Consider the following 17632-nt stretch of genomic DNA (forward strand, 5'->3'; position numbering starts at 1 on the left):
CTGAGAAGGAGACAAACCATAAGAGATTCTTTATCATTGAAAATAAACTGAGGGTTTCTAGAGGGGAGGAGGTGTTAGGATAAGGTAAATGGGTAATGGACATTAAGGAGGGCACGTGATGTAATAAGCACTGGGTGTTATATAATACTGCTAAATCACTGACCTCCACCTCTGAAACTAATAATATATGTTAATTTATTTTAAATAAAAAATTTAAAAATGAAATAAAATGTGCATAATAAAATGTACATAAACACTGTTCCCACTGACAGTAAGATGAATGAAATGTCTATTTTAAATACCTCATGGCCTATTTCTAAGTTTTAAAACATATATCATAAACCCTATTTCTAAGTTGATAAATTCTAGACATATCACAGAGGAAAAAGTACTAGGAGAGAGACACACAGGATAATTACATATAAAATAAAAAATTTTTTTAAAGTCTTTTCTCCTAGCAAACAAACTTATTAATCCTTTACAGAGTTCTCTGTTAGGGAATTACTGGACTCAAAAAGTCTTAGCAAGAAAATAGGATCCTTATATGAGATATTTTTAATGGAAACACTCCTGAGTGGAATGACTCTTTAGATTGACATTAATTAATTAATGAGCTGGAAGTAAATACTTGGGCAAGGCAGTGAGGAATGATAGTGAAATGGGTATCTCTAAAGAGAATAATATTTTAAGAATAAAATATAAGTTCTTCTCAATCACTAGTCTTTATAAACTACAATGTAGTACAGCTTTGTAGGGCAGGGGTAGAAGAGCATAGCTAAACAGTAAAAGAAGATTCATCTATGGAAAAGAAGAATAAAAATGAGTGCTTTGAAAGATTCCTTCAATGAAAGCTTTATTCTTGTATTAACCATGCATTAATTTAAAATAGAGAGCTAGCAAGCTTAAGCAGGACTAAACCCAGGAATGTATTTAACCCATAATTGCCAAAACAAAAGTAACTAGGTGGCACCTGTGTAGAGAGTATGTGATGATAGCAACCATTCTCAAAATAAGCACTTGGTGACTAATGGATGCCAGAATGGAGCTTTGATGGTAACACTCAGCAGGAAGAGTCAAACAAAAGGCAGGATTTGACTAGAATATTTGAAACCCGCTGCTGCAGAAAACCTGGATTACAAACCCCCCTCCTGTAAACACTCATTCTGCTTTTATATTTGGCAGGAGGAGAGGAAGAGATCATTTTTGTCTCGGCAAAAGAATGAAGTTTTAAATGTAAAGGTCTAAGATGTCATAACATGTCTCATAAGAAACCACCCAAATAATAACTGGAATAGACTTGAAAGAAGCCAACAGTTTCAGTTGTAAAGTATTATTAAAATAATAGGAAAATTTTAAGGAACAGTAAAATTATCTTGGTAAGTGTGAAGCTCATTCATTCATTTGTTCCTGAAATATTTATGGATAAGCTGCAATGTGCCATGTAGCGTTCTTGACCTGAAGGAACTTCAGGTAAAGAAAACAGACATTTAAACAAGAAATAGCTAATACCTGCATCTATGTTTATATCTATATCCATGTCTATATTTGTAGTGGTGGTTAGTATCCTGAGCACTGGTACCAGACTTCTGGAGTTAATTTTGTGATCTTGGGTAAGTTAGTTAACATCTCTGTACCCATTTCCTCATCTGTGAAATAAGGATAATAATACCACATCCTCATAGGGCTGTGAAGGAAAAATGAGTGAATCATGTAATCTACTTAGAACAGTACTCAGATGTTTGTTATTATTGTTATTATTACTAGTAGGTACCTATGAAGTAAAATGGTATATACAGTACCTAGATACAAGATCATAAAGATCTGCTCCTATAAATAGAAGCTAATTTATGAAGAAGGTGGGATGCAACTCATCTATCCCAAACACATGACTCACCTTCTTGGATATAAGGATCTTATTAAAAATTCTATATATTTGAATTGAATGAAAGATATCCCAAAAAACTGCTATTTCAAATGGACTGTAGAGACAACAATAAATATAAATTTAATCAGTTCTAAAAACAGACATGTGAAATAAATATTACACACAAATGAGAAAGATACTTACAGAATTTTGAATTTTTTATACAAGATAATCATGATCATTTACTTAGTTCAAATATATCTAGTAAACTTTAATCTCATGATGAAAGTTTGATTTCTCCTTGTTTTACTACATTTTCCACAAGTTTCAAGTGTCTAATACACATAAGGAATTATATGTTAAATAATAGAAAGAGGGTGATAAAAATGAGTAAGATATAGTCATTTTTCCTTCCCCAAAGATTTGCAGTCTAGGAGAACACACATTACTGAAGTTGAAAGACACGGGATCTTGTTTTTATTTTGTTTATGTATTACTGTTTTAGGTCTTATATTCTGGATGCACCAGATATTGGATTTCAGTGAAGAAATTATTCTCCATTCATGCCCCTCTAGTGAGCTAATACACACTGTCATCTCTGTTCAGTTCTTCCTGTTATTTCACTATCAATTCCCTTTTTGAAATCTTCAATCTCAATATACCACTCTCTGATGAAGGGTAGCTATCTATCCTTCCAAATCTCTCCATCCTTTGCTTTCAATGCACACATTCTACAACACTTCCAGTTTCTCAACCAAACCTCTTTAACACTTTCTCCATTTTCCTGGCTGATACTATATATAGTATAATGTTATATAATATACATTATCTCATTTGATTCTCACAGTTGCTCTATGAGGTAGGCAGAGCAATGGTTTTAATATGTCCTGTTCAAGGATGGAGACAATTTTTTTTTCAGCATTATTGAGGTGTAACTGACAAAATTGTAAGATGTCTAAAGTATAGAACATGAGGACTGGATATACATATATACTGTGAAAGGATCTGTCCCCCCCCCCCACACACATACACTAAATGAGTTAATTAACCTAGATGATGGAGAAATTAAGGTGTTTATGGTTAGTTGACTTGTCTCAGTTTACACAGCTAGTAAAATGTAGAGTCAGAACCTAACCTTGGGCCTCCAGATTCTAATGCCTATGCTCTTCTCATCACATTATACTTCTTACTTACCAGTCATCCATACAAAGCCTAATTTTGGGATTGCCTAAAATTAGAAGATCTGTCTTAACATATTTCATGTCCATATGTCAATTCTTCAGGGTGGGGGGGGGAGAATTACCTGAAATCCAGATAAAGCTTCGGTTAAGTGTCACAACTCCAAAATCAATATGGTAGCTATGGCCCTGATAGAGAGAACAGTTCTAAGTACATAAACTCAGTTTTCAATTGTGGATTTTCCTTATTTGGGCAATAGCATTTAAAAAAAAACATTAAATTTTATCTTCAGGTTCTTATCTATAACAAGTATCAAAGTCTTTTTTTTTTTAATCTTTTGGGGCTTTTTTTTATAGTATATAAGACAATGCTTCTAAAAAATCATTTTCATAAAACCGGGTGTTTTACCCTAGGCTATTTTATTTCTCAGAATGTCCACTCCCCTCTCCAATCCCTAAGCACATACTATCTTGATTTAATCATGCTATCTCAAAAACAAGAATTCATTTTTAAGGCTGACATTTATTCATTGCTGACAAGACACAATTATCTCCTCCACAGGCTTCCTGTTCTAACAAATTAATGCACTTTCAATAGGCAATAATAAAAACACATGAAATTGAACTTGCTAGGTAACTTGAATTACAAAGATGCAATGCTAATAAATTGTATAAAACCCACAGAAGTTTAGAAGCAGAAAACCATAGCTGTACATTTACATTTATTAAAAATAAATACATTTTATTGATGCCATTTTGCCCATCATTTTTCATACTTGGAGCATTTAAAGAAAAAAAGGATTTACAAATTTTATTTTGTGGTTTTCACTTTGGTGGGGGAATAGAGAAAACTTTTAAACCACCATTTGACTTTTCCTGAGGAGAAATAGCACTGAATGCTATTCATTTGAAACTAGAGTTATTTTACTACTCTTCTCAGTTCCACGGTGAAAATTTAAAGTTGAAATTGTTCCAAATATAACAGTAGTAACAAGAAACATAAATGATTTAAGTCCACTAATTAAAAGGCACATATCATCAATTTAGACCTTCAAAAAACCCAGATACTTGCTGTTCAGAATAGAGGACATTTAAAGTGTAAGGACACAGAAAAGTTGGAAGTAAAATGATGGACATATACAGATAACTGAGGTTTAAAAGATATAAAAATTATGAACAACTTAATGCCAGCCAATTTGAAAACACACAAAATGGGAAATTTTCTAGAAAATATAACTTACCAGAATTGACTTAAGAAAAACAGAAGTCTGAATAATCCTGTAAAAGCAAAGAAACCAGAGAACTAGTTACAAAATATTACCCAGATCCAGATGTATTTATAAGTTAGCCCTATCAAACTGATGAGAAACTGATAATTTTATATAGTCTTTTCCAGAGAGCAGAAAGAGAGAGAATAATCACCAACTGATTTAATTAAACTAAGGTAATCTTGATATTGTAATTTTCCAAATTTAGAAAAACAGTCAATGAGAAAAGGAAATCACAGGCTAATGTCACTTATTCATTTGGATGCAAATATTCTAAATAAGGTATTAGCAAATTGAATCCAATAGTGTATGTAAAAGGTAAAATATGACCCAGTTGTGTTTATCTCTGGGATGTAAGACTGAATGTTTGAAGTTCATTAACTGTAGACTATGCTCCTACCCTGGTCTTGCTATCTTTAGTTTCTGGCATCACTGCCTGGGCTGCTTCCCACCTTCAAGCCATATTGGTGCAGCTATCAAAATTTGTTACAGTAGCAGTGACTACTCACTTAGTCTGAGTGAGTCCTCTGATCAACAGACCCAGAATCTAACCTCCTCAAAATCACTGACATTAAATCTTAAAGGATAATTAATCTTGCATTCATTACAAGAAACATCCAAGAGGGAAAGGTACCCCCCATCTCTGCCCCTCTCACTACTGCCTGCCCGCTTCGAACTTGCCATTGCCATAATACTCTACCATACCTACTTCCCTTCCCCTTCCTCTCTAAAAGAGACTCACTTCCCTTTACTTTCTTTTTAAAAAAATATTTTATTTATTTAGTTGACAGAGAGAGAGATCACAAGTAGGCAGAGAGGCAGGCAGGAAGCAGGCTCCCTGCTGAGCAGACAGCCTGATGCAGGGCTCAATCCCAGGACCCTGAGATCATGACCTGAGCTAAAGGCAGAGGGTTTAACCCACTGAGCCACCCAGGCACCCTACTTTCAACTGTTCCCCAAACATGCCTTCCATAGCTTCCATAACCGAAACCTCATTCTTCAAGAAGGCATACCTTCCCTTCATCATGTTCAAGTGATTATTCTTTCATAAACCCAAATATCATTCTTAGCACTCTCCTTTACTCTGGATCATTATTACTACTTGCTTCTGTAAAAAAAAATCATATGTACTTTTTAAAACGCTCATTCTATTTGTCTGTATCACTTTTCCTCCGTTCTTGTAACTGTCAACTGACCTTCTAATCATCCTCCCTCATTTATCAAAAACTAGATACTCTACTCAAACAACCTTCCTTTATGCTTCAAATTTTATCACGCTGGGTGTTATCATTATTTTAGCAGACCAACCTCCCATAATCTGAACTTTCTTTTTGTTGACTTCCTCTTCTCTTGACCTTCAATAACCTACTTCACCTTATCCACTCATGTCATTTGCTATCATCTCTGTGTTATTTCTTCCCAAATCACTATTCCAGGCATTTTTACTTATGATCACAATCATATCTCCTTATTTACTTGTCAACTACCATAAAAATGTGGGTCTTTGATTTCTTCTAGATTTCTACCACATTGGTCTTTTTACATTTCCAAATCATTAAAGCATTCTCTTGCTCTCTTTCCATTACATTTCTAACTCTTTAAGGCATTCTCGTTCTCTCTCTCTCCCCACTCCTCATTTCTATCTCTACATTTCCTTTCGTATTCAGCTTAGATTTCATGGTTCACCATTTAAATAATATTCTTGAATAATATTCTTGCCAATATCCTAATTTTCTAGCTCTTCCTTGGTTTCAACTTATCTTTTAGGCAAGACCTACAGATCACTTAAAAAAAAATCTGAGAAGACAGACTACTGGGGGGGAAATCACACAATTTCATTCATTTATTATTACTAACCTCAAATGAGACTGTACTGGTACACTGCCTGGTAATCCCAATTTCTTTGGTCAATTTATCTCCCATTCTTGGCAACAATTCCTTGAAATCTTCTTTATTCTCTTTCTTTCCTCTCAGCAGATGACCTTTCCAACTTCATAGAAATCTGAAGGCATCAGATAAGATAATCTTCAACTTTGCACTACCAAACCTTACACCAATTTTATTCACTTTCTGAGCTATTATATTAGATGTTCCTTCTTTCAAGGCCAATAGCTACCTATGCTTTAGAGAGTATCCTCAGGAATCTTAAACTTAAATAGTTTTCTTGCTTCTGTGCAATCATTCCTCTTGCTTCTACATACTCAATTACTCCCTTTCATTAATATATTCACCCTTAATATGTATATGCCCCACCATTAGGTTTAACATGTCACTTTTTGAAGCTCACCTCAGTCTCTGAATTGTTAAAATGAAAATATTGTATAAGTTGTAAAGCTCTATATGAGAGCTAGTTTTATGTTATAATTTGTTCTAACCTAAAGAGCAAAGGGATTAAGTGACTTTACAAGGTGTTGTTTCTTAGTTAGAAGATCTAGACATACAGGTCAACTCTCCATAATCATTAGCTATTGTTTCAGTTATAATTTAGAATTAAAATTTAGAATATGTTTTCCATAGTGCTAACTTGAAAGCATAGGATTTTTATTTTTTAAACACTGTTATTTTTGTTTAGATATAAATATTGCAGTCCATTGTCTTAGCTTTCTGACATTCAGAATTTAAATCATGGGCCAGGCATCTGGTGTATCTATAACTAAATTGGATTTGACTAAAATAGAATGTAAGAGCTGATTAATCTACCTTCACCATTTCATTAAGTTCCTCTTCACAATTCTATAATAAACAAAAGATCTCCTTAACAAACTGAACCAATTGAGTGAAAGATCTTTTCTTAAAGGATTGAGACTTTTTCTACAGGTCTCTTTGGAATCAGAATTTCCTAAGTTCCACAGAACAGCATAAAGTCTAGGTTCATTTGATGGTGCTAAGTATGTAAAATACTTACAGAATATTTTTACAAAGACGAAAAAAGAAGGAATAATCTATTTCTGATTATCTGATTACTAAAATGTCTATTCTTCCTCTGTGTCATTGGATATAAATACATAATAATGTGCACTTCATTTATATCCACCAAATTTGGATCCATTAAATAAATCTCTGCCCTGCTCACACACAAGAGTGTTGTAAAAATCCACTGAGATAATGTATGTGAAAACACTTTAGAAAAGGCAAAAGCAGAGACAATTGTCATTTCTAACTCCACTTTTATCACTTGTCATTAGCCAATAAATCAAAACCTATTAAAATATTAATTTACCTTTTAATAGGTTATGAAGTATATGAGAACTCATTGACTACCTTTAATGACTATTCATTAGCATACTTCATATTTCTAATATAATTATTAGGTTAAAGTCAGAAATCAAGAATAATTTACCAGATATTTATTGTACATTGGCTAGTTTATACTTAGAAAAATATTTTAGGTAAAAGTCAAAAAACAAATACACATCGTAATAGAGCTTGATTATTCTCAACTATTTTGGTAATATGGCTATGAACCTACTGTCCTTTGAGCATAATAGGTACAGGTAAAAGGGAAAGACATTTATTTACCCACAAATATGTCAAAACAGAAAGGAAATAGGGGTGCTATTAGAAAAGGCAGATTGTGGTAAAATAATAAATGAATTATGTTTTTAGAGTAATAATAGTTAACTATTTTCCTAGAGAACTTTTTAAAATTCTCTTTCTCATGTATTTGACATATACTAAAGAATGTATGTGTAATAAATCTCCTGTGATGAATGGCATTAACTCTTTCCCTCCCTGTATGCATGTGCTACTCCTCCATTAAGAGGTGAGCCTCTTTCCCCTCTCCTATAGGATATAATCTAGGCCTGTTTGCTTTGACCAAAAGAATACAGAGAAAAGACCTTCTGGGATTTCTGAGCCCAGTCCTTTAAGGCGTAACAATTTTCCACTTCCTTTTTGAACACTGATTCTAGGGATTCTTCCTTTTTTAATTCAACCACCGTGCTTGGAGAGGCCTAAGCCCTTTGGAGAGGTTATATGGAGAATCAGCAGATAAATTGCCAACCATGTGTATGAACTATCTTGGATGTCACAGCCCTTAGGTAATTAAAACCCCAGGCAACATCATATGGAACAGAAGAACCTTTCAGCTGAGCCCAGACTATCCACAGAATCATAAATAAATAATAAATGATTAATGAAACCATTAATAAAATGGTTAATGCCAATATGTTTTGAGATTTTTATGAAGAGATAACCAAAATAGAAACTGGTACCTAGAAATAAGAGTAGTACTGGGCCAAAACCAAACATGCAGCCTTAAATTTGGAACTGAGCAGGAGATGAAGGCTTTAGGGACTTCAGGAAACAGAGGTGGCTAAAACAATGAGGAAACTTATTGAAAGGCAACCCTTGTTATGAAAGTTACTTTCACTTGTAGTAATATGAAAGGTAGAACTAATGAACTCCTGGAAATCACTAAGGGGAAGAAGTAACTGAATGAACTTGTATATCTGGCCAAGGAGATTTCCAAGGATTTTTCCAGGCAGATTACTAAAAATGACAAGTGACTTTTAGCTGGCAAGGATCAAATACAGAAAAAGAGAGATGAACAAGTAAGAAATTATTCCGTTTTGAAGCAAATGTTGTAGGAAATACAAAGGCCTTGAGCACCTTTTCCCTCAGCAAGAAATTCTCAAGGAGGAAATAACCTCTGGGCAATGGTCAACTCCAGAGAACTACAACTAAAATATATAGCATCAGGTTAAGTTACAATCAAGGGTGCAACTGTAATAACTTTTAAGACATCAGAAATATTTAAGCCAGTGCATCAAAGATCTCTCAGCTGACAAAAAAGACTTCTAAGAATCGTATAAGCATGTATTTATAGTCCATCCACTCAGTGAGCCAATTGGTACCGAAGATTCTTAAGGATATTGTCCTTTAGCATCCTCACATTTAGCTCAAAGTAGAGGGAGAGGCCAGTCTCAGATTTGTAGGTTTGCCTTTTGTTGAATGTAGTGGATCATAATTTGATTCATAGAAAATATGCAATATTTTTAAAGGAATTACATAAGTTTGGTATAAAAGGAAGAGACAGTTCAAAATAAAAGAAAGGGTTCTGGGTCTTCAACCTTTGAAAATCAGGAAGCAAGTTGAGAAAGCTATTCAACTTCAAGCAAGCCATTCTCATGGAAAAGGACAACTCAGAGTAGAGTGAAATCTTAGATTTGACTTCTGGGCCAAGGACTGAGAATTAGACCCTACATATCATACACTCCCTGCTCCTAGAATCATGATGAATGAGAGGTTTGTGTCTCATTAGAGTTCAGAATTGCTATGGACCATTTCCTGCTTTGCACCTCCCATTTTCCCTTTTTTTTTTTTAAAGATTTTATTTATTTATTTGACAGAGATCACAGGTTGGCAGAGAGGCAGGCAGAGAGAGAGGGGAAGCAGGCTCCCCGCCGAGCAGAGAGCCCGATGCGGGGCTCGATCCCAGCACCCTGAGATCATGACCTGAGCCGAAGGCAGAGGCTTAACCCACTGAGCCACTCAGGTGCCCCCATTTCCCCAAGAAATCTATTGCCCGTCTTGCTATTGTTTGCTAGATGAGTATGAGGAAGAAAACTTGTTTCTTTAGCTCACACATCTTCATATTGAGAATATTCTTCATATTGCAGTAAAGGTGGCTCATATATACCTGAAACAGATTTAAATGATAAGATTATGAGCCTTGGATCTGAATCCGATGACATAGATGAAACTTTAAGGTGTCTTGTGAGGGGGTGAATGCATTTTCCACATGTCAACGTGAACTGCTATTTGCAGATGGTATAATAATAATCTCCAACAATGGCTGCCATCCAGCCCTTTTCTTCTCATATATGCATACCCATTGAGAGGTAAAGGATTTCCCCCCCCCCTTCATCTTTAATCTAGGTTGTTCCTATAGATTACTTTGACCAATACAATGTAGTGATGTTCTGAGATTTGTAAGCCAGGGCCTCAAGAGGACTCAAAGCTCCTATTTCTTTCTTCTGGAATGCTCACACTTGGGATGTCACTTCTTGAATCCCAATTATCATGACAGGAAGAAACTCAGCCACCCTGATGGAAAAACCCCAAGTCACATGAAGAGGTCACACAGAGGAAAACTGAGGTATGATAGCTGGGTTCCCAGCCGACAGTCAGCATCAACTGCCAAACACATGAGCTATTTTGGATGTTTCAAACCCAATCAAGCTCCTAGAAAATTGTAGCTCTAGCCAACACCATGTGGAGAACAAGCAAAAAGATTCCTGTCAATTCAGAATTCTGGGGGGGATAATTAAATGGCTGTCTTTTTTTTTTTTTTAAAGATTTTATTTATTTATTTTGATACAGAGAACACATGAAAGACATAGAGAAAGCATAAGCAGAGGGAAGGGGAGGAGCAGACTCCCAGCTGAGCAGGGAACCCAATGTGGGACTAGATCCCAGCACCCTGGGATCATGACCTGAGCTGAAGGCAGACGCTTAACTGACTGAGGCACCCAGAGGCCTTAAATGGTTGTTGTTTTAGGTCAATTAAGTGTGGGGTGGTTTGTTAGCAGTAGACAACCAAAATAATACATATGTTGATACCACTAAGTGAATAAAATGATCAAGTAACCCATTTCAACTCAAGAACTAAAACATCACTAATAATGTTTCATCTATTCATTTGTTCCTTCTTGCCTTCCTGCTCTGCCATCAGTCCCATCAGTAACGGTAATACCATCCTGAATTTTGGTATCACTCCTTCTAATTTTGGTATCACTCCTTTGGTACTACTCCTTGGTATCACACACTTCTAAGAAAGTGTTATTATGTTTTCCTGTGTAATGTAGTTTAGATTTGCTTGTTTTCAAACTTTATAAAAGCTATTATACTGCATGTGGGCTCCTGATACTTGCCTTCTCAGGTCATTCTTCCTATTAAATAAAAGTACAAAGCCCACAATCTATTTGTCATTCTCTTGTCAATGAACATTTGAGTGGTTACAAACAGGGCTGCTTTGAACATTCTCATAGATGCGCTCTTGGTCACCTATGGAAAAATTTCTCTAAGGTATGTATGTAGAAGCAAAATGGTCAGGTATTAGACTATGTAAATGGTTAACTTCACAAGATAATGCCAAATTGCTTTCTATGGCAAACTGTGTTATCGGTTTATAACCCCACTTATAAATGTCTTTTTGATGCACATCTTCATTGATACTGTCGTTATTTTTCAATCTATTAGATGTAAAATGGTATTCACCATGGTCTTAGTTGATCTTTTATGAGATTAAACACCTTTTCATGTGCTCAGTCACATCCTCTTAAAATATCTGATTGGTCTTTTTTTTTTTTTTTAAAGATTTTATTTATTTATTTGACAGACAAAGATCGTAAGTTGGCAGAGAGGCAGGCAAGCAGGCTCCCTGCCGAACAGAGAGCCCGACGCGGGACTCGATCCCAGGACCCTGGGATCATGACCTGAACTGAAGGTGGAGGCTTTAACCCACTGAGCCACCCAGGTGCTCCTCTGATTGGTCTTTCGCTTGTTATTGTACAGTACAATGATGAATAGAAGTGGTGATAAAATAGGCATCCTTATTGAGTTCCTGGTTTTTAATGTATATATACAACTTAGTCTTGCTGCACTATCATTTTTTATATAATGTTGCATTTAGCTTATCAATAGTGCTTTTGGTTTTCACATCTGTTACTATGCATGATGAGTCTGTAACTTACTGAATGTGTATGATTCTAGTATCAATAGACGTTATATTGGCTTCATTAGAGCTGAATATTATTCCCTCATTGCCTAGTCTTTGGAAGAATTTGTATGAAATGTTGAAATAGTATGGTCCTTGAAAAAGAAACATCTGTAGATGTGGGCTAGATATTCTGTTAAAAAGAATTACTTACTATTCAACACTATTGAATAAGTCTATGTAGCTCGCCTATTTCTTCTTTGGACAATTGAAGAAAATTGCATTTTTCTAAACCTTGATCTATTTTGACTAAGTTTTCAAATATATTAAGAAGTTCATCATTTTCAGCTCTGCTTTATCTATGGGTTAGGACTCCTTTTCAATCTTTTTTTTCGTCTACTTGTGCCTTGTGTTCTTCTTGTTCAATTATGCCAATTTTATTGTTGTCAGGAAAACAACTTTGACATTATGACTTTTTGTTTTCTAATGCATTGATTTTTTTCCCTTGGCTGTATCTCCTTGCTTTAACATCAGGTTACATACTTATGTTTTTTCTTTAAACATTTAATTTCCTGTAGTACTATTTCTGTTGCACAGCCCTATTTTTCCAAATGTGGTACTTATAATTAGATTCTAAGTATTTATTTTTCTTCTTTCATCCAGGAGTTTATAAAACTTGTAAATATATGATGTTAAAAAATTTAACCTTTATTATTATTGACCTCTTACTTCTGATTATCCATTTAATACTGATTTTTAAAACTTTACGGTGACTTATTTCACACTTAGTACATGGTCAATTTTTGCTAATATAAAATGTTTAAGAATATTCTCTAATTGCTGATTATTTTAAATTTGTCCATTGAATCAATATTGTTGATTGCATTGTTCAAATCTGTGTTTTCATTCACTCTTTGGCTTGGTTTATTTATCAATAATTTAGAACTGCTGAAATCTATCCTGTTCCGTTTGTTGGTTTAGTCTAGTAATTTATACATTTTGAGGTCATTTTATAAAGTATATACAAATTTAAAATAGTTATACATTTCTAGTGAATTTATCCTTTTATCATTATTTAGGATCCTTCTCCATCTTTACTACTACTACCATAAAATCTAATTTTGATTTAGTATCACTAAAGCTACACAAATTTTGTTATTTGCCTGTGTGTTTTCATCTTTTAAAAAATCCAGCCTATACATAGCTGATATTAAAAACCTAATCAATCTTTCATTGAACCAGGTTGTTTATTCATCTTTATTTTAATTAGCATTACTTGACCTGTTACTATTTTCTTACTAATTTTGTTCCTCCCCCACTCCTAATTTCTTTTGTTCCAAGTTACTGTCATCCTGTCCCACTATTTTAAACTTCCCTTTGCAATGATTCATTCTATATCCATTATTTTAGTAGTTATTCTTGAGATTTTAATAACACATTTTAAGGTTAAATAGTATCTTAACCCACTTTCTGAATAATGAAAGCACCCCAAAACACTTTAATTCTAATCATTCTCCTCCCATCTTAAAAACTACTCTCTAGTTTCTCAATTACATCCTATTTTAGAAGTCCACATTCATGTTGCATAAAATGTTTATTTCATTTTACAGTTATATACAATTTTACTTCTTATAAACATTTCTTTAATTATGACTGTTTTATATTAATAACACTTTTGATTTACATGTTTATCATTGTATTTGTTCACCAGTTCAATTTCAGATCATCCTGTGGAAACATTTTTCCTTTTCGAAGATCATCCTTTTTGCACTTCCTTTATTGAAGTTCCGTTGATGGCAAAAATCTGTTTTTCATCTGAACATTTCAGTTTTGCTTGGCACAAATTCCAAGTTGATAATTAGCTTTTCCTCAGAATTTCTAAGGCAATATTCCACCATCTTTTGGGTACATTATTGCTATTGAGAAGCCTAATAAGTACGTTACTGTCTGGCCTTCATTATCTTTTTCTTCCTTTGAATGCTTTTAAAATCGTGTGTCTGGTATCTTGCAGTCACATTACTTTGGGTTTAGGCATGGATTTGATCCATGTATGCTTGAAATATATGGTGCTTCCTGAAATTATGACTTCATGTTTTTCCAACAAATATGGAAAATAGTTATCTTCAAATATTGCCACTGCTCCATCCTCTATTCTTCCCTCCGAATACTTCCAGTCTTTGTAATTCTTCTCTCCATATCTCTAAATTTCTCTTAAATATCTGTATTTCCTAGCTCTTTAGTTGCTCCCTGCTGTGCACGGGGTAATTCCTTTAGATCTCACTTCCAGTTTATTTATTGTCTCTTCAGTTAAGTCTAATATTATATTCAACATGTCTGAGGGTTCTTTTTAAATTTCAAGTAACTTATTTTTCTTTTTTAGCAATTGTTTTTTAGATTTGCCTCTCATTCCATCTTTCATCGATGTCAGTGATGAGACTTTAGAGAACTGAATTCAAAGTTTATTATTTCTATAGGTTCCTTCTCATGCTAGTTTCACTTTGCACCTGGTTATCTCTAGTCTAATCATAATATTGCTTTATCTTAAGCCATGGAAATCTTGAACCTATATCTTGCTTCTGCCAGGAGTTATAGGATACTATAAACTAAGTAGCCACTTCAACTGTCTTGGCTAGGAGAGCATCTCAGATTCAGATTCATCTCCTTGTTTCTAGTCCAAGGCAACCGGCATATGAATGTACTGCAATTAGTATTTGCCATCTGACCCACCACTGTCCACTTGCATGCTTAAAACAGTACTCAGAATTCCCAACTCAAAATGTGTTCGTTCATCTTTGTGGGTGAGTAAAAATAGAGGTATGATTCTCAGAAACTTTCCCTACTTTCTCTGACCTAATTAATGCATTCAAAAATAGATTTTATTTAGGATTTTGTTGTTCTGCAGTACCTAGTATAATGCACTGTTAGAAGTAAAGTCTCATTAAATATATTAAAACAGGTAAGATATTCTAATCTGAGAAAACGCAGGATTTATGGTAATCCTTAATAATTCAAACCTTTCTGGAAAGGTTTCCTACCCTTTGACTAGAACTTGATCAGTCTTTTGGAACTGAGTATACATTAGAAAAGTCCTAGAGTATGAACTTACTCAACAGGTTGTTGCCCCACTTTGTAGAAATTTCATTTATTCTATGACTAAGATATTCAGTCAACCCTGACTATTCACATTTTTTAATATCCTGATCAGTATGTGATCCAGATCAACAGGACTAAAATCTATGACAATAAACCATCATTTTGAACATTTTTAAAAATAGATAATAAGGATTTGTTACATGCAACTTCCATCTATATGCATGACTTTATTTTTGGAAGCCTGAGCCATCTATAATATAAGCAGGGCTAAACAAGGCAGCTGGTGATTTCATTTTAGTCAGAAACCTAATAGGCATTATGGCAGCAGAGGTAGCTGCTCTGGTCTTAAATGCAGATGAACTGTTTGCAATCTTTATTATTTGTAATGGTTGCTCAGTGTTCTCTGGTAGATCAGGAAGCTGTGTCTCACCCTAATCACTGAAGTAATGAAAGGAGATACCCGCAGCAAGGACTGCAACTGCAACTGCTGCAATCACACCTACAAGTAAAACAAACACAAAACAAATGGAAATGGGATGAGCAAAAGAAAGGCTTAACTGATCCTAGGCTCTGAAATGTAGGCAACCAATGAGCCTAAACAACAAGATACACCTGCATAAACACATATGCTTACACACACATATATATGTATTAAAAACCAGCTAAGTCTTATGAGGAAAATACAGCAATAAATTGAATAGATGGCAAAGGCTGGACCAGTAATCATGTACTTTGCCACTTACCAAAACCTTCAAGCAAGAAAAAAAGAATCTCTCTTACACACATGTGCACTCACACACATCTGAGAGGAAAACTCACACATACTTTTTTACTTTTTTTTTTTTTTAAGATTTTATTTATTTATTTGACAGAGATCACAAGTAGGCAGAGAGGCAGGCAGAGAGAGAGGAAGGGAAGCAGGCTCCCAGCTGAGCAGAGAGCCCAATGTGGGGCTGGATCCCAGGACCCTGAGATCTTGACCCGAGCCAAAGGCCAAGGCTTTAACCCACTGAGCCACCCAGGCGCCCCTCACACACACTTTAAAAGGTTTCTATAAATATCCACACTGACATTCCAGATAGCTTAAACCAAAAGACAGTCCCAATGGGTGGTGGTTCTCAAACATGACAAGGCAAAGTCATTTGTGTAACTATTCAAACTAAAAAACTCAGATTCCACCATTATAAAATCTAAGAATTAGTAAGTTTGTGTTGGTAACTTCTAGTTTTACTTATTTTTTCCTGATAATTTTAAGTTAACCAAAACAAAACCGACAGAGCAGTCCAGACACAGACATACACATACATATGCACTTCAGTACCATGAATTTAGGTAAATATCTAGTAAGTAAGTGCCAAGAAAGATCTTCTGACTTCTCTCAGTCAAAAGTCTTAATGCTTATAAAGCATTTCTCAAACCAGCATTCCACTTAACAGTCTACATTTTCTTTAACCAGTAAGTCTGAACAACGTTAAAGTGATTGCCATGCTTCTTGGAGCCTTTAAAACTCAAAGCTCATTACGAATTTCCAGACTTGAATTTGACTTTTTTCATAGAACATGTATCAAAATCTTCTACAATAGCAGTTCTTCAAAGAACACCAATCTGGAAGGCATCGGTCCAATTATAATAACTGATTCCTGAAACTCAGTTTTTCTTGCAAAAACACAAAAAGTGGGGTGCCTGGGTGGCTAAGTTGTTAAACATCCAAATCTTGATTTTGGCTGAGGTCATGATCTCAGGTTTGTGAGATCAAGCCCTCTGCACTGGGCGTGGAGCCTGCTTAACATTCTCTCTCTCTCTCTGTTCCTTTCACCCCCTCTAAAAACAAACAAACACACCAACAAAAATAACTGGAAGTGTCATGTTTGAGGGCAACTGCAATAATGCATTATTTATGAATCTTTCCATCTCTTCTATCTCTAGGGTCTAGCACTTTCCATAATACTTAATAAATATGGGCTTAATCTAGCACATCTAAGAAAGCAAAATGTAATGCAAATAATTTTAAAACAAGGAGAAAACTCAAATCCAAAGTACAGACTTTTCAATTTTATAAGAGATATTAAATACCTATGTTTTGCTGAATTTTCAATATTATTGTAGCTTTAATTGGTTGTTTTGGTTGTTCATCATCTGTGTTGTCCAATGAAGCTTCCGTATTCACAGAGTAACTCATACAAGCTACAAGAGGATAACAACAATCAATCCTAAATAAAATGAGTTTTAAAAAAGAACATCATAAGGAACATATACAATGAGCTCCATTCTCCTTCAATTTGACTTTTTTACAACACAATTAATTTGCTCATTATCAAATGTAGGTGAATTAAACTTCATGGAATATATGTAGGTGAATAAATGGAATAAATGTAGATGAATTAAATTTCATGGAACAACTTTTGAAATACTGTAATTAAAGACAGTTATCAATAATAGCAAACACAGTAAACAAGTAATTTGTTTACCATATGGTAGTAAAAATAAACTGATACCAAAAATCAAACCAGATATGAGCAGGATAACCTTCATTCTTTTTTTTTTTTTTTTTAAAGATTTTATTTATTTA

At 34.5% G+C, this 17632-nt stretch overlaps 1 protein-coding gene across 1 annotated transcript in view; it reads right to left on the reverse strand.

Moving 5' to 3' along the window:
- Window positions 1–14314: 14314 nt before the first annotated feature.
- The window catches only part of ODR4 (odr-4 GPCR localization factor homolog), a 43476-nt gene continuing 40158 nt past the window's right edge, over window positions 14315–17632 (reverse strand). Inside the window, exons 13-14 of the mRNA XM_032862621.1 lie at window positions 17137–17247; window positions 14315–15562 (exon numbers count right to left, since the gene is read on the reverse strand). Of these exons, the coding sequence (XP_032718512.1) occupies window positions 15495–15562; window positions 17137–17247 (179 nt within the window). The 3' untranslated portion in view covers window positions 14315–15494. The remainder of the gene's footprint in view (window positions 15563–17136; window positions 17248–17632) is intronic.

Source organism: Lontra canadensis, unplaced genomic scaffold (genome assembly GCF_010015895.1).
Source record: "Lontra canadensis isolate GAN:19392208 unplaced genomic scaffold, GSC_riverotter_1.0 scaffold24, whole genome shotgun sequence".
Classification (NCBI taxonomy): Eukaryota; Metazoa; Chordata; class Mammalia; order Carnivora; family Mustelidae; genus Lontra; species Lontra canadensis.